We start from the raw sequence: 25,840 nt of genomic DNA on the forward strand, positions 1-25,840 counted from the left end.
CATATATATGTGTGTAATAGTGTATTTTCTCCTCATTTTATTGTCATTTTACATATTTGTTGTAATACATTTTATAGTAATAAAATCTTTATAAAGAGCTAAGTAATGCATCTAGTTATTATTCATTGGCCTGTTGTGGGGTGTTTGAAAAGTTCCCAAATGTACAAATGTTTTTGAACTCTTCAAGTTGAGCAAATATTCCGCTTTCACTGCCGTTTGTTTATATTCATACTCTTCCGGAGAAACTTTTATACAATTGGTTGGTTTTATGAACGTATTAATTTGACAACCCACGCAAATCAAGCCTCTATTAATTGCATTCGATATGACTTTCACCGAAAAAACAAGCAACTTAAGCTCGCTTTGGATAAGGCCCATAGTTGGGATTCGTTGACATAATCCGAGCAATTCAGAGTGTATTTATGTAATCTGGAATCCATATAAAGTCCGAATGCAAAGCGGATTAAAGACAGTTGTTGATAGTCTCTTGTGAATACATTTGTTCACTTCATAAAAAAATGCTTTGGATAAGAGTGCTTGTGGCGTATAATATAATTTTATTCGGAAGTTTCCATGGAGAGTGTGCTGCCGTTCATAAAGATAATACCTTTAATTCAACAGATAAAGCTACAAAAAACTATCTTATTGAAGCTCAGTCGATTGGGAGAATCGTAAACCGCGTAAATCAGAAGGAAATTCATCAGAACATCCTGCCACCGCCCAATTATATAGCTGATATAACTCGCACATCGAGTACTGATGCAGAAAATCCCTGCCCCATTGATGTACCCCAATTAAATGCTGCTCCAGAAGCCCAGATCAATGGAAATCCATCAGCTACGTATATAAGCTACGGATCACAAGTAAACACTCAATCCACTTACTCATCAGATTTTCAATTGCAAATACAAAGCCCACGACCAGTTCAGCACATACATTACCACTACATTGTGCCCAATACCACTCCAAAACCGATCGTAAATTATGTGACTCAATCTCAATCTGATTTCAACGCCCACAATGTCAATTCAGATGGTCAACCATACTCCTCAAACGACCCTCGGCCATCGCATATCATTGAAAGCAATCTGCAGCATAGCAATCGAGAAGTTATGTCAGTCAACCCCTTGTACTCAGCGGTGGACAATGGTGGATTCCTCTACGATTCGCCGGATGAGCACCAGGGTCAGGCATCTGAAAATACATCCGTATACGAATTTAGAGATCCTGGCCAGACTACAAAGGATGAACTGCAAAGTGAGGAGGCTTTACTGAAAACAAGTTCGGAGCTTTCCATAAACCAGCCAATTTCGAATCATCAAATGGACGTAGTCAGTCCAATTCCGAATCAGACGGAAGTTTACTTTATTAAGTACTACGATGAACATAACAAAACTACTACTTCACCCGAGTCCCAGATCAAAATGGATACTTCAAGTGAGGTTTCAGACGGCAGTGGGTTGATAGACATCAGGGCAGGAATTGCTGAAACTTTGGAAGGACATATGGAGTCTACGACTCCATATAATGAATACTCTGCATACAACGTTCCATTGAATTAGCATGTAACTTAAGAATGTAAATTATTGAAAATTTAATAAAATAAGTAATGAATATTAATTTAAGTTCTGATTTGCTTTCATTTGCTCCTGTTGCGCTGCAAGCTTAACAAAGGAACTCTCCAAGTGGTTTCCATGGTCGATGTTGATGCAAGGAGCATTCAGTGGAGGAACCACTGACAGATCGCCTGCCCTATGAACCTCCATTTTACTAGCATATACTCTAGAGAACTCATTGGAGTGGATGTATTGAGGTTGTGGCAGAATCCTAACTTCGTTCTAAGGAAATATTTGTAATAAGCTACTAACATAAGATGATATAAAAGGTACCTCCTCTGTAATGCCCACAAACTGGGACAATGGATGAAAGCTCACGAATTCAAACGAGGAGTTTATAGTTTGCACAAAGAACCCTTTCACGCAATACTTATAGTTTATCGGGATCTCTACTACTCCGCCAACTGGAGAACTCAATGTCCTATAAGCAACCTGCGAGTTCCTCAGACTTTCCACAAACTCATCGGCCAACATATCATCGACATTCTGACTTTCAGTGGCTTGTTCGGCACTCTGACCAGGATCCAAGACTTGACTCATCTGCAAAGAAGAACTCTTTATCTTCCGTAAAAAACGATTCATAATTACCATCTTGGTCAGGGAACATTTGCTTTCCTCCAACACTTCAAGGATAAACAAATGACTCTCCTCGTCGTCTGACTTATCGTCCTTAAACAAGCCATTTTCATGTAGTGGAGCAAAGGATAGCACTAGATTATCTTGTATATCCTGGCCACCATGGAGTCGGCAACTTGAACTGGAGTCCTTTTTCTAAAGCATAATTCTAATATATTGAAATTGGGAAATCCATATAGCTTGTTCCACTTACATCACAGGAGCATTCGGGGGTTTCATCGTTCTGAGAAATGCAATCCCAATCGGAACTGGCATCTATGAGATCCTTCGCCTTTGGTCGGAAGCACTTGCACCAACAGGCAAAGGGATATATGATGAAGAAGAAGCAGTTGACCAAAAAGATCCTTATGCACGACGTGTATTCGTATGTCCTGCCAGGCTGCACTGTGTCGAAGCCAAATCGACCTATGCCAGTAATGCAGATGCCAAGAATGGCCTTTAAAAGTCCTGCGGAAATAAATTTATTTTTAGATTGCGTTTTAAAGCAGCATAATGTGTTTACCCAATAAGAATAGTATGATCAAAATTACCAATGCAATGGCCATAACCTTACAGGAGAGATTGCAAGTTTTCTCCTCGTTTCGATCGCTGAAAACGTCCTTGATGCACACATCATGTGGCTCGTTGCCCGGTGGGCAGTTGTAGATGAGACCAGCCTCTTTCTCGGACTTGGGATCCATTCTTTCACAAGCATTGTAGTTTATGAAAGTTTCCAACTTTCCGATGCAGTGACATCGACAACGCCAAACACAAAAGCACCTCGAGTGGCATTTAATGTCCATTGTCCTTTTGGCAACCACGCCTACTTTTAGGTCAACGGGTTTCGCTAGATTGATATCATTGTCATCAAATTCGGTAATCGCCTTAACAATCACTTTAAAGTTAAGATAGCACATTAAAAAGGTTAAAAATATATTTCAAACCTACCATCGCAGCTGTATTTCTTGTTTTTCTTCGATCCTACTATCAAGGGCACTAGGAATATGACGGTTTGGCCAATATACGGCTCTAACAATCTTCTGGCACTATTCGATGTTGATCCACTTTTTAAAATGTTGCAATTGCAAATATATATGATGAATTCCTGGGCCTCAAATCCATTGTTTATAACTTCAATCGAAATCTGAAGCGCATCTTTTGTGGTTGCATCGGTAACGATTCTTGATATTTTCACTATATGCTTATCGCGCATAACAAAAGCATTTTCTCGAAAGGGTATCTTCACTTTGATGCTATATTCTAAAAAATAGTTTATTGCTTTAAAAAAGTTCGAATCATATATATATTCTAGTCTTTGGATTACCACCTGGTACTTTCTCATCACGAATATTTAGGCATAGGGTTTTGTCCTTATGAGGGCAATTATCCAGCGCATTCATAGTCACTGGAAGATATCCCAATCCCTTGATGCTTCTAGTTTCTAAGCCTTTAATACTATCCTGCTTTTGAGCTTTCAAGTTGAAAGATTTCTTTATTTCCCTAATGGATACGTCCTTGTTCGATTCATCCAGCAGAACACTTTTCCCAATGTTATCCTGCAAATCTTTTAGGGTAATGACATGTCGCTTTCGAGCAAATGTATTCACTTTTTCATTGGGAACAGCAAGATTTCGATTGGAAAAGCCTGTTAATTTCTCCAGGCGAATCATATCGATGTGAGAAGTAAACACAGCCGAAAAGTCATCATTTGCAAATATGCCTGATAAACTATCAAGCCTAGTTCATTAGTTAATCATTTTTAAGTTATTAAATTACTAAAACTATAATTTAAACTCACGTTATTATCGGAACAACCAGCCACCACGTGTTGTGACGCCTTCTAAAAACACGTAACTTGGTGGTTAGAAATGGTACAGGACTCTTCATATTAAAAACTGTATAGCTCCATTCCTTTAAACTAAACATGGAAATTGTTCATGATCAGAAGGTAATTATAAATATTAAACAATTACCTATTGTTTAAAGCTCGGGATAACTTGGAGGATTCACAACTGCACACTTTTGGATTGGTAACACAGCCGCAGGATGCAGAATCCAGGTTGCCTTCTGTGATTCTGTATCTATTGGCCTTCTTGCAACTTTCACACGGTATCATATAGTCGGGTAAGCTTCGCTCTTCATTTTCCTCAGTTAAACTGTTGATTTCCAAAGGCAATCCACCAGGCAAGGGTTTCCCTCCTGGCTTCTTATTCTTACCACCACACGTATCGCAAGGAACGGCATCGTCCAGTTTGGTGTTCACATTCTCAATTTTACCTTCTAAGCTTTTGTGATCCTCCAAAGTATTAATATATATGGGTCGGGGTTTTTCTTCCTTCTTTTTATTCTTGCCCCCGCAAGTATCACATGGAATTTCCCCATCATCATCACTGTGCTTCAAGTTCACCGAGTCAAGATCGGTATCATACTTTGGATCCAAATCAGAATCTTCATCGTTTTCCATATGACGATCTTGAAGCACGGATCGTTTCATCCTTTTTAGGTATCTTGATCGTGGAAACTTATAGGAATTGCTCTTTGGGTAATTCAAATATGGATTCATCTTCTGATTGGATCCGAAGTCTAAATATTTTTTGCTACTAGCCGGCTTAAAATAATCCAAACTGAAATCATTATCGTTATCTGAAATTTTAAATCTATGGATTGCACTCCAGTGAAATAGAATTTTTGCTCACCTGAAAGTCTTTGTTTCATATGATGGCTCACAATAGAATCAAGGCTTTCGTCTGCAATGCTTCCATGGGTCCACGAAAAATCATTAACCTTTCTTTCGGGTAAACTTTGGTAGTCTGATTTTGTATCAAAGTTAAAGTTGTGGTTGTTCAAATTTTCCTTAGGTGCGTTAAAATTTAGGTTTTCATCACGACTTTCGAACTCATTTTCAAAGGAAAGGCTATTATCATATGACTTTTCAGGTGAATAACTATAATCCGGGTTTTTAAAATTATTTGTATTTTTTTCAATTTCACTGTGAAAATCCAATGCACTGGACGAACCGTCGACTGGGGTCCTGAAATGATATTGATCCTTTTCAGCTTCCAATGGAAAATCGAGTTCATATTGATTATTAGATCCTTTAAAGTTTTTATTTTTATATATCATTTCCTCGGGTAAATAGCTCTCATCCAAAAGTGGCTTATAGTTTTCATGGTGCTTTTTACTTTCCTGAGGAAAATCATAAATATTATCAATGGAATGCGACTTCAAATATTTATTTTCCCTCTCAATTGGAAATTCATAGTTATTCGCTTTCCTATTACCGGATGTCATCAAATTATTTTTTTCATTTTCCATTTTATGTGAACCACTTTTCTGCTTGGGAAATGCCGTCAAAATAAAATGCTTATCTACATTTTCATAGGGAAAATCTTGTACATCATGAGGGCTTTTTAGAGGTGACTTAAACCTAATATTTTTACGATCTTTCGTGTATGGAAATTCATTCGAATCAAGCATACTTTTCCGAGGTGGGACATAATTTTTATCAAAATTTTCATTCATTTGTTTAGATTTGGATTCCGGTGTCACTTTATTATATCTAAGTACAAAGTATTTGTATCTTTTGGTCATATGCAATAATTATTACCTATTACTTACGGAAGATAATCGGCTACTGGTTCCTTCTTAGGATTTTCGTAATTTGAGTACAGTTTATCAAGTTTACCTTCGATATTTTGTTGCTCGAAGTTTTTTGAGTCCTAAAATGTACAATTATTTAAGTAATTTAGAACTTGTTTCTGTTTAAAACTTGTTTCTTTGATATACCTCATGAGGAAGTAGGGTATCAATATCGTCTGCGTTGTTTAGCCTTTTTAAGTTTTCTTTTGGGTGGGTTTTAATTTGACTTTTTCCTGAAAAGTCTTCAAACTTTGATTTAGAAATATCGTGCCATTTTGGTAAGTCCATATGCTTTTCGAGTTCTTTACTCTGTGTATCTTTATATGGATGTAAAAGTTCTTTAAGGGAATCTGGGTAATCTGCAAAAATAACACTTAAACACATAATTGGGAATCTGAATTCGTACAACTACCTTTTGTGACAGAAGTATCCAAAATTTGAACAAGTCCCAGACTAGAAAGGTCCTTTTGTTGGTGATCATTGATCATTTTATCCCTGCGCCGAGGTTGTGTGTTTTTCTTTTGCCTTTTCGCACCGAAAATGTTCGAAACAATTGATTTTCCTGTTTGGAAGTGTGTAAATTGATTTCTTTTCACTAAAAAAAAGTATATATATAAATTAACAACGCCACAAATCGTACAAATTAATCACTCACATCTGGTTGCATTTATCATCTCATGTCTTTTTTTATTTTTTTCTTCATTAGTCATGCAGGATGTGGAACCAGCAAGTTTTGCATTATTATTGACTTCATTTGGGGGTTTCATGGGAATTGGGTCATTATTAATTGACTGAAGTTAAAGAAAAACACTTATTATTATTATAAATGAATAGTTTCAAAATCTACAAACTTTTAGAAACCGAAGAGGGTACATCACAACAGGCTCGCCCCTGCTAACCACAATCAGATAGGGAGATATTATCTTTAAAGTTCTTCCTTTCGAGGGATCATAGACCTTATCGACCACCCAAAACTTTTCCGTGTTTTCCATATCGAAGCTTGGGTTCATATGAATATTGACAATCAGTTGCGTCTCGCAGGATTTGTTTGAATTGTTCTCGGGGCATTTGATGAGAATTGCGTTCATACTGTCGGGCATTTCACTTTTGGCTAAAGGTAACAATAGATGCATTAGAAATCCATATAGTAAAGCAGCAGAAATTTCACTCATTTTACTATAAATGTTATTTAAATGTATTATTTTGAAAATAGGTTAGCGACTACCTTGATCACGTTCTCAAATAAACTCGTATTTAAAGTCTAATATTCTAAATATAAACCAACAATTTATTAACAGTATATTTATTTAAAATATACATTTTACATTTAAAATAGAAAACAATACTAGTAGGTAAGTCTCTAGAGCTACTAATTTTAAACTCAATTCGGATCGTAGACAAAGTAGATAGTCCAAGTTGACGTCGAAATAATATTTAAAGCACATTGCAGGTCTTCTGTATATTGATCATGGATCCCGATGGACATTTGAAAACTTCAGTCGCACTCCCGCCCTGGGCAACGAGCCAACCCAATCTGGAAGCGGAGTTAATAACATTAACTAGTATCATTTTTATATTATTTAACTCACATATTGTCGAATTCGGGAGCGTTTGTATCGATGCCCAAGTAGTTCGATTCAGCACACAGTTCCTGGGCGGAAACTAAAAAGAAGATTTGCGTCGGCGTTAGATTCAGACCAGGTAGTCTGGCCATTCCCTTGATGGGACCGGTTAGGGAAAGCATTGAGTGGTATGATATCTGCATTCCTCCTGAGTGAATCAGTATGTCCATGCGGCTGTAGTTCGAGAATATATTTACAGAATGCGGGACACAGCGCATTGCCTTTTCGTCGAACGATTTTGTGATGGATCGCAAAATCTCTTTGGCAATGGAAACACCAACAGAGGCATAGTGCAGATATGGAGGCAATACAGCATTGAAGTACGGTATGAGTATGACGGATAATGGGACAACTGCAAATATGTACGCAAATATTATAGTTTACTGTGGCTTAAAGATTAATTAAAAATATATACCCACCGATTGAATGGCTCAGCGTATCATAAAAAATGGTCGACACTATGGGGTATGCCCAACTGCAACGAAAGTTGTGTATGATTAGAAACTAAGATGATATTCTATAGAAATAACAACTTACGCATCATGGGAGCCGCCGTTCAAACTTATATCATTCGGCTCCAGTTTGTTCTTTTTGTATATCTCCAAAATGTTTTGAAACCAGCACTCGGACGTTATATCCAGAGGTTGAAGACTCTTCAACAAGTCCGTTGTGTTTGAGAATCCCTCCCAGGTCTGCGATTGGATCTTCAATGCCGATAGTTTCACTAGGGCAGCTCCTTTCAAAGAAGGCGCTCTCTTCAAGTGCGCTTTTAAGGACTTAAATATGATCTCAGCCTGCAAATCAAATATATAAAGTATATATTTTCAATTTGACACGGTTGATAGTTACTCGTTTTGTGGTGTCCTTCAGGTCTTCAGATGAATGTTGAGCAATATATAGCGAGGATGACAATTCGGGCAATGCCCACATGGTGGATCGGGTGCAAACTTCGGGGCTCGGATAATCACGTGGCAATATTTGTAAAGCACTCAGCAATAATAGCGAATTGTGTGCAACTCTAGTTGGGTACTTGGTGAGAAAGTATTCTAAGGCTTTCAGATAATCACTATTCCTAACAACGATGGGTCCGCTCCAGTTCTGCGGTATAAGCAATGTCCAATTTAACTGGAAATATATGTGTATTATAATTTATAAATAATTAGAAATTCCGTAAGTGTACTTACAACTGGGTACAAGTCTTGTAGACTGGATACATTATATAAAACAGTGCTGTCCCAGAATCCTCGACGAGAGTGTTCAACTTGCAGCTGAAAGAAAAGTTCTCATGCTCAAATTCTGTTACCTCTTTAGTATTCAAATTTTCGATTTTCACCTTGTTTAGGTCCTTTATAAATTCAAAAATAGTGTCCTTCTCGGAGACTCTTTGAGCATATGACACGAAGTAGGGTAGGAAATTCTCGATTAAATCGGCTAACAACTTTGGTACCCCTTGTCGAATACGACTAGGCGGGGCTTTTGGACTCATCCAACGAATTTTTCGCTAAGTAAATTTGCAAATTAGTATCTGTTCCATTAAATTAGACCGACCTACCTCGAGGATAGTTGACGAAGTGCTGGGTCCACTAATAATAAGTAGAATGTGCGGTCGTCTACCGTAGCTGAGGTCGTAATATAGGTCTACTAACGGACTGGGACCGAGATCATAGATCTTGGCTATTAAGGGTGCTATACTCGATGGTCCCACCGAGCCAACAGGCAGATATCCGCCTAGGGAATCGAATATCCTGTGCATGACAGTTGAGTTGGTTGTCTGCTGCAAGCAGCTTTCGAACAAATTGTGCAATATACCGAAGCTGCCGTTCATAATCTTATTCTGGAATAGATCTGCAAGATATAGCATTTTTATTTTATATATGTAGCTAGCGGATCGAATGAGCGCAGCTTACACAGCATTTGTGAATCGACGCTCTTCTGGGAGTTGCCCATTTCAATGAGGTTCGTTATATTTTTATTGGGCGTGTTGCGCCAACAGCTGAACTTCTTGAACTCCGTGCACGGGTCCTTGTTCCAATTGAGCCTGGCCTGGATGCTGGAGGCCACTGCCTCGCAAATGGGATCCGAGCATTCCGGCGGTGCTGAAACGGCGGGCGAGCACCGATCCCCGTCCATGTAGCAATCTCTGGGCAGAGGGGAGGGTGCCGTGCTTATCAAAAATAATATGGGTGATGCTACCAGCAATGTGGTCACCAACAAGGTGGCTGATGTGATGGCCATTTTGTGCACTGCGGCCGAGGTGCGCAGCCAAATGCACGGGGCACAGCATATCCATCCTATAATGCTGTTCTGTAAGCCATATTAAAATAGAATTACAGAATCTGAATATGAATCATACGCACTGTTGCCCCCTCACCTTATTATATCGGGTATTGAAGTTTTCGATGTTAGCACTGTCGATCATTTCGATCTCATCGGATTTGCCCATCTGCTTGGAGCCAACGGGCGTCTTGAAGGACAACTGCTTTTGGAGCAGCGAGGCGCTACTCCCTCCGGATGGATTGGCGGTCGTAATAAGATTCCGGCCATGACCGTTGTTGCCCAAGCCGGCAACGCCGTTCTTTCGAAAAACATTACGTGCACTGGAATCAGCTGTCATTGTTTGGTTTTGACTCTGAAAATGTTATTACGTTCTGCTGACTCCGTTGATGGGCATAAGTTTTCACGCATTTACATAAATTTGTACTGCGGGTGGTCGGGGACTTGTGATAAGCACTGCCAAAGGGTTCGAAAGATATATTCATTTATTGACGGGGTACTAATCAATATCAATTGCTTGCTCACCGCACATTTGCCTCCAGAGATCTATATACAGGGCTGATGAGCTATACACTCGATCAAATAATTGACGCACCTACATATGCAGTTTAAAAATCAAGTGTATATATCTTTATCCGATTAAATTAACTTAACAATATAATCACTTTTCTGCCAAAAAAGGAAATGACCACTGGCAACTCTCGTTTGTGCTCGGAAAAGCTCGAGCAAAAGCTTTCGAAGCATCTGGGGTTCCTGTGAAAGCCTTTCCATATTTGTACATATGTCCATTTTGCATTATTAAGCACTTTTGGTGGGGGAAGAAGTACCCCCACTAATACGTTAGTGGTCCTTACTAACCTATGCCAAAATAAAGTGCTCCACAGCATTTTCGTTCGCCATAGCCCACTCTCAACACTCATTCCATCGCCACCTGTTGTCAGAATGTGGTACTAAACATAGAAAAATTATCTAGTCTATTCGAAAAACTCATAAAAAGAAATTAAATTTTATAAACAAAAACCCAGTTACATAGTTTTGTGCATTTCACTTTTATTTTCAAAGTATCGATTTCATATATCTTTGGCGTAGAATGTATATTAAGTTTTTAAAGCTATGAGTTGTGTAGGCAGAAAAATTTGACCTTTTTTTTAATATATAAAAGCTATTTCATTTTTAATAAAGCGTTTCAAAAATTACATTCAAGTAATCGTTGTTTATCGATAAATATTTATTTGTGTAAGCCTCTGCCTTGATGCGAAAATTTGAATACAAAAATAATTAGACTTACTACAATAGGATGACTGGACAAAAGCTTGACAAATTAGCTATTTAGATTAAAAACCTCTCCCATCGATTTCGGGCTTCATAGAAATACTTTCTCCTTGTCGAAGTTCTTGAAGTACCCATCGTACTTGCTGAGCTCCCTGTTGATGCCAGTTGAGGATACCATGGAGGGCAGGGCTCTCAGAAAGCCGTGCAAGCCAGACGGAATCGGGGGAGTTGGTGGCACTGACAGTCCACATCGGTTGTACAGGAAGGGCATGATTCCGGTTACATTGGTGTGAAGTGTCAGCACTGCCTCCAAGTCGGACTCCTGGGCGTGCATCAGGAACTGATTGTAGGCACTGGATGGAATCATTCCGAAGTGATCGAACGAGTCCACATACGCCTCTGTATCTCTTTTGTAGTTCTCCAGAAAGTCACCCAGAAGTTTCGCTACCATTGCGGATCGGGCTTTGCTGGCCACCTTGATCGTTTGCATATTCCGGAACATGACTGGCGGCTTTACAGACCCGCCGAACTTGTTCAAAAACTTAAGTATTATTTTCTCGTGATTGTCTTTCGGATCTTCGGTAAGCCGCCGGAGAACCGATTCCAAGTACATGCTGAACGTCTGACGCGCTTGAAAAGGCGTCAGCTCTGACCCATTGGATATTTTCTTGAGCATGATCTTCCGCAACCGCCTCCCCTCCACTTCGCACTTCTCAACTGTGGGCTTCTTGACAAATGGAATTTCCGAATCGGTTTCCAAGGCCCTTTCGTATTGCCAAATCCGGTCAGCTTCAGAATTATCGTCCTGCTTTTGTCGGCCATCCTTGGAGTATAAATTTTGGTGAAGCATCTGGTTGTAGTTGTGCTGTATAATCGGCGTTTGGAATGTCTGGCTCTGTACATTCGGTGTGGAAATCGGAATGCCATTAGCAGAATCAAGGAAATTGCCATACCGCTGCATTGAGTCATCTGTAGGAAAGATGCGCACGAATCCTCCACGACGAGAATACTGTAGGCGTGCATTGCGCAATATGCGCTGCTCTTCGCCGGTTAGATTAAGATTAATGACAGCTCCTTTTTTCTTCGACTTCTTTGTCTTTTGCGAGGTACTGGGAAAAGTTGCTTGCCTTAGGCAGCTTGTGCTGCGGAAACGCGACCATTTCTGGTCAAAATGAGATCTCATTTCGGGACTATAGGCTGGAATGCCCACACACGTCAATAGGTCTGCCATCAGACATGACTTCACCTTGGTGTCCAAAGGACTATCCACACCCATTGACGGCGATAGATTGATTTCCAGTAGCCATGGCTTTAGTGCGTTGTCTATTAGTATATCGAATCCATACAGCTCAAAGCAGTTATTTCCATTGGGAACGAACATCCTGCAGGCCGAAATAATAGATTGAGCACAGGCTAGCACAGCTTTAATAATTAAATCCTCAATATTCAGCATTAGCTGACGTGTATCACAACTCTGGAGTTTCAGGTGCCTTAAAAGAGCGGACAACGTCCACTTATGGCCTACATCCTCATCCTGAGCATCGGAGCTCCTTATGTAATCAGAATGGTATTTGTTAATGCTGTAATTGCAGAGGTGCATACACGGGTTCCACAGGTTATCGGCATGCCTGTCGTACTTGACTGTGGCCAACCTCACAATGCCCTCTTCATATAAGTAAATAATTAGGGGATCGAAGGACGTGACTAGTACGTATACCCTTAAATCACATTTGTGACCATCAATGCACAGCGGATCCACTATATATTTGGACACCACCGCCTGCTCATCTTGAGGTATTTGATCTGGCTAAAAGCAAACACATATATCTATTAGTTTAGAATTATAGCAAGTTGTCGTTATAGTTACCGAATTTACAATGAATATTCCCCTTCCTCGACTGGATGCCGCTGGCTTAACTATCCATGGTCCGCGATGCTTGTTGTGGGCTACTACTAAGTCTCGGGATTCGATTGGCAGAACGAATGTTTGTGGCACAATATCAAAATGCTTCATACCCCGAAGATGTTGCATGCGTTCGATGTTTTTATATAGTCGATCCTTTCGGGTCATTTCGTAGGATCTGAGCATAAGATATAAATGTTTTTAAACCAGTTAAGTAATTACAAAAATCACTCACCTAGGGAAATGATTAACCCTCTGATACGGCGCCAAGTTTCTAACAATATCTAATTTCATATGAACACCCGTCCAGAGTAAATTAAAGTTATTATTTTCACCCTGAACTTCTGTAAGGCCATGGACATTAAAGAGCTTTCGAAGCAACTTGGTTTCCGTTTGATGGAATTTGTAGGTAATTTTGAGCTTGGAGGCAGGCATGTTTATCCCACACTCGGCATCGTCCTCGCTCGTCTCCTCCTGATCTTCTTCGATTACTTCAGTATTTGAAATTGTTTTGGCAGGTGCTATGGATTCGTATCCACTCTCATTCGATAGGTCGGCAGCTAGTTTAATATTAATGGTATTCTGACTGGTTTTAAGTACACGCGATTTGTTTTCACTACTACTTGCAGGCTCTTCACCTTCACTTGAAATGGACGTATCACTCGAGGAATATCGGTTAAGTATCTTCTTAAAAGGGCTAGAAAAAGTTAATTTATCCAATTTATCACATTGTTGCGGTTTTTTCAATAAAAATATCTTTTGTTGCGTTGAACCGCTTAGAGCTTCCTTGCTACTTGGTTCCGAGGAAGTGGGTTCTTTTTCCGACAGTTTTTGTGGGCTTTGAACGGGCTTCTCCTCCTCATTATCCTTCGTGTCCGTTAACACTTGTGCAGAGGACTTCTCAGACAATGTTTTCCGGATTTTCGGATTAAGAATATTCGTTCTGAAAACCAAAACTGCTTCTCGCGAACCAAGCTTTCCACTCGTAATCCAATCATCTTCTTTTTGATAATCGAAACTGATTCTGCAACAGAAATAAATAAATATATTAATCAAATACAAACGAATGATACTTTAAACAGTTTATTAAACTTACGAAGAATTGGTGAGAGCTTCACACAATGAAGAAGGCATAACGACTTCTGAAATAGTAAAGTTTATAAAAATAAGTTCATTTGAACATAATTATCTGAAGAGAACTTTATACTCTCGTTTTCTAGGACATGGCTTAGCTGGATTTAAATAAATAATTTATTTAAAGTAATACACGAGAAACAAACCTGGGAAATACTTAGGCGGACAGACACATCACATTAATCACTAACATTTAAGGAACTATCATTAGAAGCTGCTATATATTTCAGTTAATTTTTTTTAATTATTTTTTTTAAGATAAAAAAACTTAACAGAAACACTCTTCATAAGTATAAATAAAGTGTAATCACCTAAAATGATCATTATACTCATATGTAATCAAGAACCGACAACCTCAAATTAAAATTTGCATTGTTTTCAGAGGTTTTTAGGATGGACATTTCAATCGTATTTCAAATTAAACAAATTTCTAGGTCAAGCTCGCTATATATATATATTCATTAGTTATTTAAAAGGTGTTGTAATTACTTAGAATTATTTCGTACCTTTTTTAACAAAGTAGAGTACCAGATGGTTTGTTTGGTCTATATAAAGTTAAATTGATCTATATATAAGTAGAGACAGCTGTTTGGGCAAAACTACGGGTTTTCCAGCGATTTGAAGTTGGTTTTGGGATATATCTTTCCAACGTCGAGATGTTCAACATTTTGGAAGTACGGAGGGTTATCAATCGGAGAGTTCTTTGTCACTTTTCCATGGAGTAATTGAGTTTGTACACCCGTACCGCAATGTTTTTCTAGAAGCTAGGATATTCTAGATGCAGGATTAGGTTCCAGATCCATTGAACCTATATAACCGGGTCAACGTGCTGGTATGGCGTTCATCCTGATGTGCGGAATAAAGTGTATATAGATGATCCATGCGCTGTTCGTTTGTGCTTACTATTCTATTATAAAATAATAGACCTCTCCACCAAAAAAACACAGTTCTTAATAATCATCTTTCCATTTAAGTGGACGTGACTTAGGAAAATGTGTTATCTGGTTTCCAGGCAATCAAATTTTTTAGGTTCCATATTATTTTATTTTTACAATAGCTGAATATACAATTTATTTTATGAAAATAATTTATATATTTACACGCAATACAGAAATTTATGCAGTAAAATCTAAATATAAAAAGTTATCAATATTATATTTCAGAAACAATTGATTGATAACTTATTTATTTACTTAAACTAACTTCTTCCTTTTCTAAATTAATTAACAACAACTGACTGCCATTATAAAATCGATTTATTTACAATGCATTGCTCAAATTACATTGTTGTACAAATTTTTAAAGAATGTAGCTAATTCGAAAATGTGTTACATTATTGTGGGTTTGATGTAAGTTTTCTTTATCAATCTAACCGATTGATTTATTTACATTTAAAGAATGTAGCTAATTCGAAAATGTGTTACATAATTGTGGGTTTAATGTAAGTTTTCTTTATCAATCTAACCGCATTACGTACTATCAATTAAAAATTAGTGTTCCTCCGGTTAAGGTTGTTATAAGATGGGTTCAAATTGGTGTTGAAGTTGAAGAGTGACGATGTAGTCAGATCGTTTCGCAAAACGCTGCTTGGGTTGATTGCCGGTAGTTTAGAGCCGAATTGACTATTATATCCGCCGGGTGCTCCAAATCCACGATCAGTCGGATACGTGTTCGAAGTGAAGGGGCTAGCTAAGTTAGTGCTTTGTTGGTTGTTAAAGCGAGCCACATTTCCGGAGTAGTTTTGACCAGTATACTCACTGGTCGGATTGTTGTTTAAATTTCTAGATGAATGTTGTGTCAACAGGTTATCATTGTTATTGGAATTTGGAATCAAGTTAGTAGAAGTGCTGGGCCCTGAATTCACGGAACTGGTTGAGGATGGCATGTCCTGGCGTTTCTTCTGCTCAATCATCGTATATACCTGAAGTATCTTTTGAAGTTCCTCTCGGTTAATAGATGTTTTGCCTTGGGACACCAATGATGAAGCCAGCTTTGCCGCAAGCTCAGTTTTATCTAATGGTTTATCGAGGTTATGCGGTAAGTTTTTGGCTATCTCCATCACTGGTTTCTCAGCGAGCTGCTCCTCTTTATCTTTGGAATTGTTAAGTTTACTGGCACTTTGAAGCAACCGTTCGGTGTCATTAATAGCTCTCTTCAAAGCCCTTTCTTTAGCGGGATCATAAATTTGGGAGATCAAGAGACCAGTAAACTTTTCTTTAACGGTCTCCAAAATAGCACAGTTTTCGGCTGTTAAAATTAAAGTGTGCAACTTTTCTGGATAAATCTTCTGCGATTGCAGAGCTTTTACTAGCATCTCAGTAACAATAGGACCCAAACTTCCGAGATAATTCTCCAAAGCAGTTAAAAGACGAAGAACGTGAATCACATTCGGCGGCTCCTCAACCGGAGGCTCCACATCAACAGACACTTTCTGCGGTTTATTGTTTATTATTGATTCCTGTCTGCGCTCATCATCGGGCTCATCAGTTTTGTCCAAATGAACGTGATACTTTTCGTCCTCCAATTCGTTATTGGTCATTGGCAGACACAGCCGTTCGCGACACTTTATTTTAATATTTTCAATATCTTGATTGTACAATTCTTCGATACGAGCATTAAAGAAATTAATCCACTCGTTTTGGAAGTTGTAAGTGCGATGATTAATGCCAGCCAATATAAGCTCATCCTTGCGGCGCTTCCAAAACATTTGCCACTCAGCTTGATAACTCGGATGCTGTTCGGGATCAGATTTGTATGTGTCGAAGGACACATTTAGCTCACGCACCCTGAGATCTACCATGTGACGGTACGCCTGCCAAATGTCGCCATCGCGCAAAGGCGACACTGACCTACGCTCCACATTCCAGTGCCTTTTGGGGGCGACCCTCTTCCTTTGATCAGGCGATTTGGATCTTGAGCGGTTTCGCTTTGCGTTCCGGGACTTCTGTACATCGCCCGAACCATGTCTGGTGTCCCTAAGAAAGTTATCGACCATTCGCTTGTGAGTTTCATCATCAATAGGCGGTGTTGTGATCTTTTCGGGCACATTCTGATAACCCACATACGCATGTGGTACGTATTGAGGGACGTAGTAAGGATTCGGATTTTCAACGTTTATCAAGGGCTGAACGTTGTTTCTAATCTTGTCGATCAACTCCTCCACCTCTTTAGCATCTACGACATGGGTGAACGAAGGCCCAATCTTTTCCGACGAGTGCTTTCTATTGTACACCTGTGTGAACAAACTCTGGCGATCTTTCGAATATACATGTTCATAGCACAGATGGGCGCTTTTTCGACCATGGTGTGCTTCAATGGCATGTGCAAGCTTATCAAAAATGGGCATCATTATTTTGCACACCTCGCTCTCCGGAACATGGGACACATACTGACGGTACAGGCGCATTGCAGTGGGGAAATGCTTGTCAAAATACTTTAAACGGTGATTATAGCCAAGCAAATGGTTGTGCATTGATTGCTCATCAGCAGTGATCTCGCAGAGGCAACATTGATATCTGGCATTGTTGTCAGTCAAGTTCTTAACTATTTTCAAAACGTACTCTACCCCAACGAGACCCATGACATGACCTTTCCTCGATTCAAATGTGCCACCAGGTCTAGCTGTTGTGTAATCCTTGGGTGCAACATACGAGGGCTTTACTACCTTATGGATAGTAGGGCGCACAGAGTGTGCAACAACATTGATTGGCTTCTTGGCCGCAATAGCAGGCTTCGGGTTTGACGTTTGAACTGGAATGGGGTTTTTCGGAGTTTCTGGCGGTTTAGTAGCCTCTTTTGGCAAATCGTCAATGATTATGACTTCGTTCTCGCGCTCTGGCGTAGAGTTGATAAGCTTGGCTAGCGGAACACAAGATATTTTCGTGGAAAGCGGATTTTTGACTATATCTGGATTAGTCGTCTTGTTGCGAGCCAAGTCCGCGTTATTCGATTTAGCATTCTGCGGCTTTGATGGAGTCTGTGAGGGGTTTTGAACAGTCGGTTTAGTTTGCTCTAATGGTTGTTTTTCAATCTGAACATTCACTGCTTGCTGAGAAGTAGTATTGCTCACAGTAGTTTTTGGAGCAGGACCTCCAGGCTTCTGTGAAGTGTTCGCTGTAGGCGTTGCAGACTGTGGAGCCTTTTTAATAGCAGTGTTATTTGCGTTGGAAGCATTCACATTTGGTTTCTTCGCTTGAATAGTTCCCGGCTTTGGGTTAGGTCTTTTCTGCGCGTTTGCGCCAATAATAGGAATACTCTTTTGTACGGGTGTATTATTCCCTGTATTTTTCTTAACAGGCGTATTATTTACTGATGTATTCTTTTGATTGGGTGGATTGTTACCTGGCACATTCTTTTGAATGTTTGGAGTGCCATCCTGAATATTTTTTTGAGTATTTGGATTATTTACCACCTTAGGTGGAGTGCTTTGCGTTTTAGCGCCAATCGCTGGTTTGTGTTGTGTTTTTGCAACTTCATTTCCAGCTGCCTGATTAACAACGTTAGAGTTTGCATTACTATTTTGATTTGGTACATTTTTGTTTATAATAGGCGAATTCTTAACAACAGGAGATGGACTGTTTTTGTTATTATTCGCATTGGTAATCGGTCCCTTTTTTGTGGGTTCTGTAACAAATTTTTGTGGAGCTCCATTGGGCTTGGTTCTTATTTGCAATTGCTCTTGGAGTTTCATTGTAGCAATATGTTTTTTACCACTAAGGTGGCTAAACAAATTTTGGTCGCCGAACTGGACAACACGGCAAATATTACAATTGTATTTCCGAAGCGGGTATGCAGGGGTTATCAAAGATTCCCATTTGCTAGTTGGATTGTAACGGAATTCAAGTTGTAATATTTCCTCCAATGATATTTTTGACAACACATCTAGAAATTTTGTCCCATCCATGGGTTTGCTTTCAATGTTTTTGGTATTCATTTTGTGGCTGTAATACCTTTAAACATTAAACTGTTTTCATGTGGCTCGGAGAAAGTTTATTTTTCTTTCGGTTTTGATACAAATTTGATTTTTCTTTTGATTTCAGATATTGAGATGCTATAAAATTGAAGGAAAAAATGTTTTTTATATAGAATTTAAGCAGTAATAACAAAAGGTTAGTCTTACTCTATTAAGCAGATTTTCTATTGATCTACGAAAACAGTAAATACTAAGTTTCTTAGACTACGGCATACAGTTCAAATTAGAAAAGTCGTTACAAATTTGGGAATATGCGATTGCATTTATAGGAATGATATAGTCCTCTCCTTTCAAGACGACTATTTGTTTCGAAATATATGTATTTAACATAACATTGTAGCGCTAAAATTACCCAGCAAAAGAGCACTATGCCATAACTAGTGGAACTTATTGAAATACAATGTCAGCTCCATAACTCGGTTATGAAAAGCATTGGATTTAATTAAAGCGTTATATAGAGCATAGAGCAGGGTGTCTGTTGCCTTTGCTTGAATTTAGCATACTATGCGGGTAAAACAAAAATATAAATGTCGCATATTAAATGTTCCCAACTCATATTTTTTCAAAAAGTTCTTAATATTTGCATTTCTTTTTTAGATCAGCAAATAGATGCTTTTTAAAATTCATTTGATATGGTAAGCTGGCATCTTGATTCAACTTTCATAAAAAGTTGAAATCGATAATGATGTGAGTGCAATACTTTGAGCTCAAAAATTACTCATATATAGTAAAACAGCTTTGTATTTGTAATTAAATACAAATTCCTTAAAAAGTATCTGTCCAAAGGGAATAATTCTGGCTGATGCCTGAGATTAGTCAACTGCTTCCCAAGACATTTTGCAGAACAAGTTCTTTTTTTTGCTGAGTAGAAGGATTTATGTGAATGTATCGTTCTTTTACAGCCGGAATTTCCGAAATCCATTTTACATTTCTACCAAAGTGTATGAAATCTTTCCCATCACTTGTTTCCATTTGTGATATGCTACCATATAAGCAGCATACCTTATGAAATAAGAGTATGAAATGTTTCACATCACTTGTTTCCATTTGGGATATGCTACCATATAAGGAACATACCTGCTGAGGGTGCAAAAATAACAGTAAGGCCAGACGTTATCTATGAGTAGGGGTAGAACCACCCCCGGAAAACTCGGATAGAAACCAAAAGTCGACATATGCATAAAAGCAATAGGAGCCCCATTGCCTGACCGAATATGATAATATTGTCGATTTCTGTGCGACAGAGCTCCAAAAAAGATAGAACAAAAAAGTCCGTAAATGACATCACGATATTTTTGGCAAGTTTTTTTTTAAAGCAAATTGGATTTCTCACTTAAAAACTTTCGGGGTGTTATAGAAACATGACGGCCAAAGCCAGTTTTGCGCAGTTGAAGAGGTCAAGGTAAAATCCATTTAGAGAACTGTAGAAACCCCAAGCTCCAAAAAAAAAAAAAAAAAAAACAAGAACTGCATATAGCAGGCGAAGATATTGATTTTTTTGTTTATGCATGTCCCGCGTTCACATGAGGAAATGGGGAAACCAACTGAAACACACACACTTAGACTTAGCCTTATGAATAACTTATGAATATGATCGAAATGGATATGTATGGATTGCATTCTTATTTGAGGACTCACCGGCGAAACGCAAACGCGGCCCTATAACCACTTGCGAATACTTGGGGGCCCGTTGGACGTGAATGTGGATGGGGGCTATTGGGTGCTCGAGATCCCTCTCCTCTTCGTCGCTTCCAATTTTCCAATTCGATGACAGTCGCTGCTTCGCTCGTCTGCTCTCTCGCGGTTCGGTACGCAATGGCCACAATTCACGATGGACTCGCTTTCAATTACAAGGATAATTTGCCTTTACTTAAATTTATTACTTGCATCAGGCCGAAGAGGACAGAGAATTTCGATGGCAACGCATCAAAGAAACAAATGTCACATTTGTCTCTACGGGCCCAAAAGTTGTTCTCGTTAGGCTATGGGCTGACTGCTAGAGCTGGCAGTAACATCTTTCTGCAATCGATTAATCGAATAATCGATTGAGCATATTTCGGTATTTTTTATGAAAAGGAAATTAAATATTGTGTTCAATTTATTGAAATATATTGAATTATTATAAACGCGGAAAGCAATAATTAAGATTTACATTTTACGTTATTTCAAGACAATCGATAGTTACTAATAGTCATTATTGACAGTTGCTCGTTACCATTTGGTATCTATCGATTCAAAAGTTATATTAATATTTGGGTATATTAATAAAACTGAAACACCTCCAAAATAGTTTAAATTTGTTATAAATTTTTAAGGTATAACTGTTCCAAAAATATTTTAAATGTTATATATGTTATATATGTCATATATATATATATATATATATATATATATATATATATATATATATATATATATGTTTTATATGGTTTATTTAAAGCTGTACTTTATTTTCGGCTGCAAATATAAGTTAAACTTGATTAAACAAGTTATCAAATCCATTTAAAAATCAACAATTGTTTAGAAAATTTAAATTAAGTATTTTAATATTTACAGATATATACTGATATCAAACTGGCAACTATCGATAGTCAAAATGAAATCGATTCGCTGAGGAACACATCGTTGCCCCGATGTTTCCTGCAATCGATGTTTCTACCTTCACTTTCGTTTCCGGTGTAGTGCGTAAGTTGCTCCGCGTTTTCGCAATTTTAAGCGATTAACTCTTCGTTTGAACATTAGGCCGGCCATGTGCCTATAAGTTGACAGCAAAGCATATCGTCGCCATTGGGACCAAAGTAACTCTCAAATCTGGTTCAATTTTAATCCGTAGAAATTTTACATCATGGACAATTCTGGAAATAACCGCTACGAGCTGTTGTTCATGGACGACGATGACTCCTCCGGGCTCGCACAGCCACAGATTGCTGCCGTAGTCGCGGCGCCCAAGAAGCCGGAACCGGCAAAGGTGGCAAAGGCGCCAAAGAGCAAGTCGGAGAAGGAGAACAAGCCGGTTGTGGCGGCCCGCAAGGCCAACGCTCCGGTGGCGAAGAACGCGAGTCCGGTGAAAGGCGGCAAGGGTCCCGCTGGCGGGGATGTGGGTCGCCCCAGGAACCCAACCGCAAACGGTGCCAACAACCAGGGCAGGTTCAACAACAACAACAACCAACGCTACGGAAACAAGGAGTCAAACGGGGAATTCGGAAACGAGTTGCCGCAGCGTCAGTTCAACAATCGAGACAACAGGGGACCACCACGCGTCCGTACCGGCGAGAAGTTCGGAAAACGCGAGTTCGATCGCCAGTCTGGATCCGATAAAACTGGTAATTATGCCTAGATTCTATTCTTTGTTCTCGTGTTTGCTCATCAAGTGAATTTCGTTTTTCCTGCGTGGAAAATGCTGCCATGTAATGGCGGCATGCTGCGAAATATAGAGAAAACGCAACCCTTGGCAACAAGATTACAAACATATCGCGTATTTCTCACGTGACTTTTGAGCATTTGTAATACGCAAAACGTTTGAAAACGTGTTTGTAAATATTATTTTAAATGATGAATTAATGAAATTACTGCGTTGCAAACTCGTGTGTGTTGTTAACGCATGTGTTTTTTCGACTTTTTTTTTTGATTTAATAATTTTTAATTAATTGTTACCGAAAATATAAAATTCGTTTGGTTAAATTTTAATTTGTCTTATAAATCCAATTCTTTAACTTATGCAAACATTTTCCCGAAAATCCTCTTTACTTATATCGATTGAACCCTATTAAAAGCTGACTTATTCTCCACAGGCGTCAAGTCAATTGACAAGCGCGAAGGCGGTGGTGCCCACAACTGGGGCTCCCCGAAGCAGGACATTGAGGACTTAAAGACGACCGGGGAGACCTCACCGCAGGCGGAAAAGGAGGACTCGGCCAACGAACAGTCGGCTGATCCCGCGGTCGCCGCCGAGGAGGATGAGTCCAAGCAGATGACTCTTGACGAGTGGAAGGCTCTAAGAGACCAGCGTGCCAAGCCTAACTACAATTTGCGCAAAGCGGGCGAAGGAGCCGCCGACAATGCTGAGTGGAAGAAGATGATCGTGCTGAGCAAGAAGAAGGAGAGCAACAGCGAGGACGAGTTGGAGTATGATCCATCGCTATATCCTCAGCGCGCGGGCCGCCTTCAGCGCATCGTGGACATCCAGTTCAACTTCAATGATGGCCGCAAGGCCGGATTCCGCAAGGGACCGCGCCCCGGAGCCGGTCCTCGCGGAGAGGGATTCCGCGGCGAGGGTGGCTTCCGCAATGACGGACCTCGCGGAGAAGGTGGCTATCGCAACGACGGACCTCGCGGAGAAGGTGGCTATCGCAACGACGGACCTCGCGGAGAAGGTGAGGGACCGCGTGGAGAAGGGTACCGCAATGACGGACCGCGTGGAGAGGGATTCCGTGGTCCCCGCTTTAACAACGGACCCAGCAACGGCTATGAAAACAGACAGGACAACAACAGATTCGGAGAGAAACGCCGCTCCGCCCAGAAGCCACTGAAGGTTGACGATGAAGCTCAATTCCCCACTCTGTGCTAGGAGTTGAGAACAACAATAAGATTTAATAATTTCACGTATTAAATAATTAGTAAGCTGGTCTTTCGGTTAACAAATAACCATTAGATTTTCGGGCGCAATCTATGAAGCTTGACGACCGATTAATAAACAGAAACAAATCAGCCACGCTTATCCATATTCCTTAGTTGTAAACAAAACTTTTTGCATTTTTCACTCTCATCATTTACGCATAAAAAAAAAACTATTACAAATAGTTGGAATGTTGAAATAAATTTACATCAATTACAAACCAAGGAATAATAATTAATTAGGTTTTTATTAGATAAATTCGCTGACATTCTTAATCTTTTGAATGAACGCACTTAATTCTTGCACCGAATACGATTTCTTTCTGATCTTCTTCGGCGGCGCGGCTTCCATAGAAGACGGTTCACGTTTGGTCTGAGAATAGATTGAATTTTTATAGACATGCAATTACAGGAAAGTGCTTAAGAACCTACGAAGTGTTTGTACTCGGGCGAAATGGACTCCAGTTGCAGCAGTCTATTTTCCACTCTTTTGATTCTACTGAAAATGTTTTCCTCGTTGTCGGTGGTTAGGCCCATGTACGATTCAATTGCCTGTAGTCGTGAATTGGGTAGCGATTTCCTCATTTCTTTGGTTGGATCCGTTTGCCCGTCACGCGATCCCATTAGTTTATTCAGTTCGAGTTCGTAGTTGGGTCGCATTTCCATTTGTTGAGGTCCGCAGCGATTGTTTACTCGTCGAACTGTGATAAGTTGTTTGTAGAACAAAGTGGCTATAGTTATGAAAATAGAGCATCGTTTACCCACCTTTTAAATGGCAATTTGACTGCTCCTGCTTGATAATTGTGCTCTGCGTTCGAGCGCAGGAATCGCTCAAGTCTTTGTCTGAGCTGACAAAAGACGATTTGAAGTCAACTACATTTTGTGAGTTTATTTCGTCCCGTTTTCTGTTGACAAAACATTCTAAACGCTTGGTTAACTCAGCGTCATTAACTCTAATTTGCACCAGAGTTCGCGGGACGTCATGTGACTCCTCCACTTTGCAGGGACAAGCTGCGTAGTTGAAGCCACTTTTCGATTTCTCTACAATTTACATGCACAGATGAGAGAGAAAGAAGCCAATAAAATCGTATATGCTCGATTGTTAATTATATTTACAAGTGTACAAATAATAAGAATACATGTCATGCTGGCTACTCATAAGATCTTACTAGGCCTGATGGACTCCTTGTTCTCCTTCCATTCGCCGTTGTTATCGCCCTCGTAAATTTCCTTTTTCCAGATGGGAACCCGAGTTTTTAGCTGGTCTATTGCAAAAGATACTGATTCTAAGGCCTCAGAACGATGTGGTGACGAGGCGGCTATAACTACACTGGCTTCGCATACGGGCACTGTTCCCAATCGATGATATATGACTATGTGCTTTAGATCGTGCCACTTAGATCGGAGATCTGAGCAGATTTTATTCATTTCCTTGAGTGCCATGCTATCGTAGGCCTCGTACGCCAATGACAGCACCTGAAAGGTCGAAAAGTACATATGAATCAATGAAATCAATTGATTGAGATAGTGAAGCCACCTTTTTTCCTTGAAAATTATCGCGGGTAGTGCCCACGAAAACAGATGAGGCTCCACAGCCTTCATCGGCCAGCAACTGATGGATATGGGCAATATCTATGGGGTCGTTCACCAGTTTCACGTGATCCATGGCGGATTGGTTAGCCTCCACTCAGTGGCGGTATGACGGCGAGTTCGTCTCCTTCCTTAAACAGAATTCTATCACTCAGGTTGTCAATGTACGATTCGTTGTGGGCCAAAATCAAGTTATCCCGGATGGAGGTCAGGCCAAATTTGGACACCAGGTGGTCCAGCAGTTCGGTGGCAGTAATTTCAGTGGGTACATCCACTGTCGATCGTGGAGTGTTTGCTAATTCACGGGATTTAGCAAAGAACAACACGTGCACGTTGACAACAGGTCCATCCGCATTCATATTTACAAATGAAGATTGGCGATGACACAGCAGTTCCAATTTCCGATTACCTATGTATCGATTTCCTATCGGAACGAAGTGGAATATTCCACGTAAAGGGAAACAGCTGACTGCAACTTTATTAAATGTTTAATAGCTTATTAAGTATATCAAAGAAGCTGCCTACTCAATGCATAAATAAATACAAATTTTTAAATACAATATAATTATACAGCGAATTCATTCTAACA

At 39.6% G+C, this 25,840-nt stretch overlaps 8 protein-coding genes across 10 annotated transcripts; 2 read left to right on the forward strand and 6 right to left on the reverse strand.

Moving 5' to 3' along the window:
• Positions 1 to 153: 153 nt before the first annotated feature.
• On the forward strand, positions 154 to 1,574 carry LOC117142993. The gene has a single exon (XM_033307347.1). The coding sequence runs from the start codon at positions 519 to 521 to the stop codon at positions 1,560 to 1,562; it is 1,044 nt and encodes a 347-aa protein (XP_033163238.1). The 5' UTR covers positions 154 to 518; the 3' UTR covers positions 1,563 to 1,574.
• LOC117142995 lies at positions 1,574 to 6,970 on the reverse strand. Its single transcript, XM_033307349.1, has 15 exons — positions 6,722 to 6,970; positions 6,526 to 6,661; positions 6,283 to 6,465; positions 6,018 to 6,229; positions 5,850 to 5,950; positions 4,928 to 5,790; positions 4,205 to 4,874; positions 4,030 to 4,149; positions 3,559 to 3,968; positions 3,180 to 3,491; positions 2,755 to 3,126; positions 2,446 to 2,699; positions 2,205 to 2,387; positions 1,890 to 2,156; positions 1,574 to 1,838 (listed from the first exon to the last, which is right to left on the reverse strand). Exons 1-15 carry the CDS (start codon positions 6,968 to 6,970, stop codon positions 1,617 to 1,619), a joined length of 4,554 nt encoding a protein of 1,517 aa, XP_033163240.1. The 3' UTR covers positions 1,574 to 1,616.
• A 232-nt stretch (positions 6,971 to 7,202) lies between these two features.
• Positions 7,203 to 10,465, reverse strand: LOC117145305. Its single transcript, XM_033310898.1, has 11 exons — positions 10,292 to 10,465; positions 9,864 to 10,222; positions 9,400 to 9,796; positions 9,045 to 9,337; positions 8,826 to 8,993; positions 8,677 to 8,760; positions 8,342 to 8,617; positions 8,030 to 8,286; positions 7,912 to 7,967; positions 7,460 to 7,844; positions 7,203 to 7,404 (listed from the first exon to the last, which is right to left on the reverse strand). Exons 2-11 carry the CDS (start codon positions 10,104 to 10,106, stop codon positions 7,305 to 7,307), a joined length of 2,259 nt encoding a protein of 752 aa, XP_033166789.1. The 5' UTR covers positions 10,107 to 10,222; positions 10,292 to 10,465; the 3' UTR covers positions 7,203 to 7,304.
• Positions 10,466 to 10,796: 331 nt separating this feature from the next.
• On the reverse strand, positions 10,797 to 20,770 carry LOC117142333 (tubulin polyglutamylase TTLL5). Its single transcript, XM_033306249.1, has 5 exons — positions 20,686 to 20,770; positions 14,038 to 14,083; positions 13,177 to 13,965; positions 12,906 to 13,119; positions 10,797 to 12,845 (listed from the first exon to the last, which is right to left on the reverse strand). The coding sequence occupies exons 2-5, from the start codon at positions 14,073 to 14,075 to the stop codon at positions 11,130 to 11,132; spliced, it is 2,757 nt and encodes a 918-aa protein (XP_033162140.1). The 5' UTR covers positions 14,076 to 14,083; positions 20,686 to 20,770; the 3' UTR covers positions 10,797 to 11,129.
• LOC117142332 lies at positions 15,314 to 20,774 on the reverse strand. The gene is made up of 2 exons (XM_033306248.1): positions 20,686 to 20,774; positions 15,314 to 19,125 (listed from the first exon to the last, which is right to left on the reverse strand). Exon 2 carries the CDS (start codon positions 19,006 to 19,008, stop codon positions 15,559 to 15,561), a length of 3,450 nt encoding a protein of 1,149 aa, XP_033162139.1. The 5' UTR covers positions 19,009 to 19,125; positions 20,686 to 20,774; the 3' UTR covers positions 15,314 to 15,558.
• An 894-nt stretch (positions 20,775 to 21,668) lies between these two features.
• Positions 21,669 to 23,770, forward strand: LOC117143630 (ribosome-binding protein 1). Of its 3 annotated transcripts, none has more exons than XM_033308406.1 (3): positions 21,669 to 21,732; positions 21,881 to 22,370; positions 22,839 to 23,770. In XM_033308406.1, the coding sequence occupies exons 2-3, from the start codon at positions 21,893 to 21,895 to the stop codon at positions 23,612 to 23,614; spliced, it is 1,254 nt and encodes a 417-aa protein (XP_033164297.1). In that variant the 5' UTR covers positions 21,669 to 21,732; positions 21,881 to 21,892; the 3' UTR covers positions 23,615 to 23,770. The 3 variants fall into 3 exon arrangements, with proteins under 3 accessions (XP_033164297.1, XP_033164298.1, XP_033164296.1); XM_033308407.1 differs by lacking the exon at positions 21,669 to 21,732 and having other exon boundaries at positions 21,739 to 22,370; positions 22,839 to 23,387; positions 23,421 to 23,770; XM_033308405.1 differs by lacking the exon at positions 21,669 to 21,732 and having other exon boundaries at positions 21,739 to 22,370.
• A 120-nt stretch (positions 23,771 to 23,890) lies between these two features.
• LOC117143632 (molybdopterin synthase catalytic subunit) lies at positions 23,891 to 25,342 on the reverse strand. The gene is made up of 5 exons (XM_033308408.1): positions 25,199 to 25,342; positions 24,831 to 25,137; positions 24,427 to 24,702; positions 24,094 to 24,362; positions 23,891 to 24,034 (listed from the first exon to the last, which is right to left on the reverse strand). The coding sequence occupies exons 1-5, from the start codon at positions 25,325 to 25,327 to the stop codon at positions 23,912 to 23,914; spliced, it is 1,104 nt and encodes a 367-aa protein (XP_033164299.1). The 5' UTR covers positions 25,328 to 25,342; the 3' UTR covers positions 23,891 to 23,911.
• LOC117143633 (molybdopterin synthase sulfur carrier subunit) lies at positions 25,315 to 25,628 on the reverse strand. Its single transcript, XM_033308409.1, has one exon. It carries the CDS (start codon positions 25,608 to 25,610, stop codon positions 25,338 to 25,340), a length of 273 nt encoding a protein of 90 aa, XP_033164300.1. The 5' UTR covers positions 25,611 to 25,628; the 3' UTR covers positions 25,315 to 25,337.
• Positions 25,629 to 25,840: the final 212 nt, after the last annotated feature.

Source organism: Drosophila mauritiana, chromosome 3R, assembly GCF_004382145.1.
Source record: "Drosophila mauritiana strain mau12 chromosome 3R, ASM438214v1, whole genome shotgun sequence".
In the NCBI taxonomy this organism is placed as follows: domain Eukaryota; kingdom Metazoa; phylum Arthropoda; class Insecta; order Diptera; family Drosophilidae; genus Drosophila; species Drosophila mauritiana.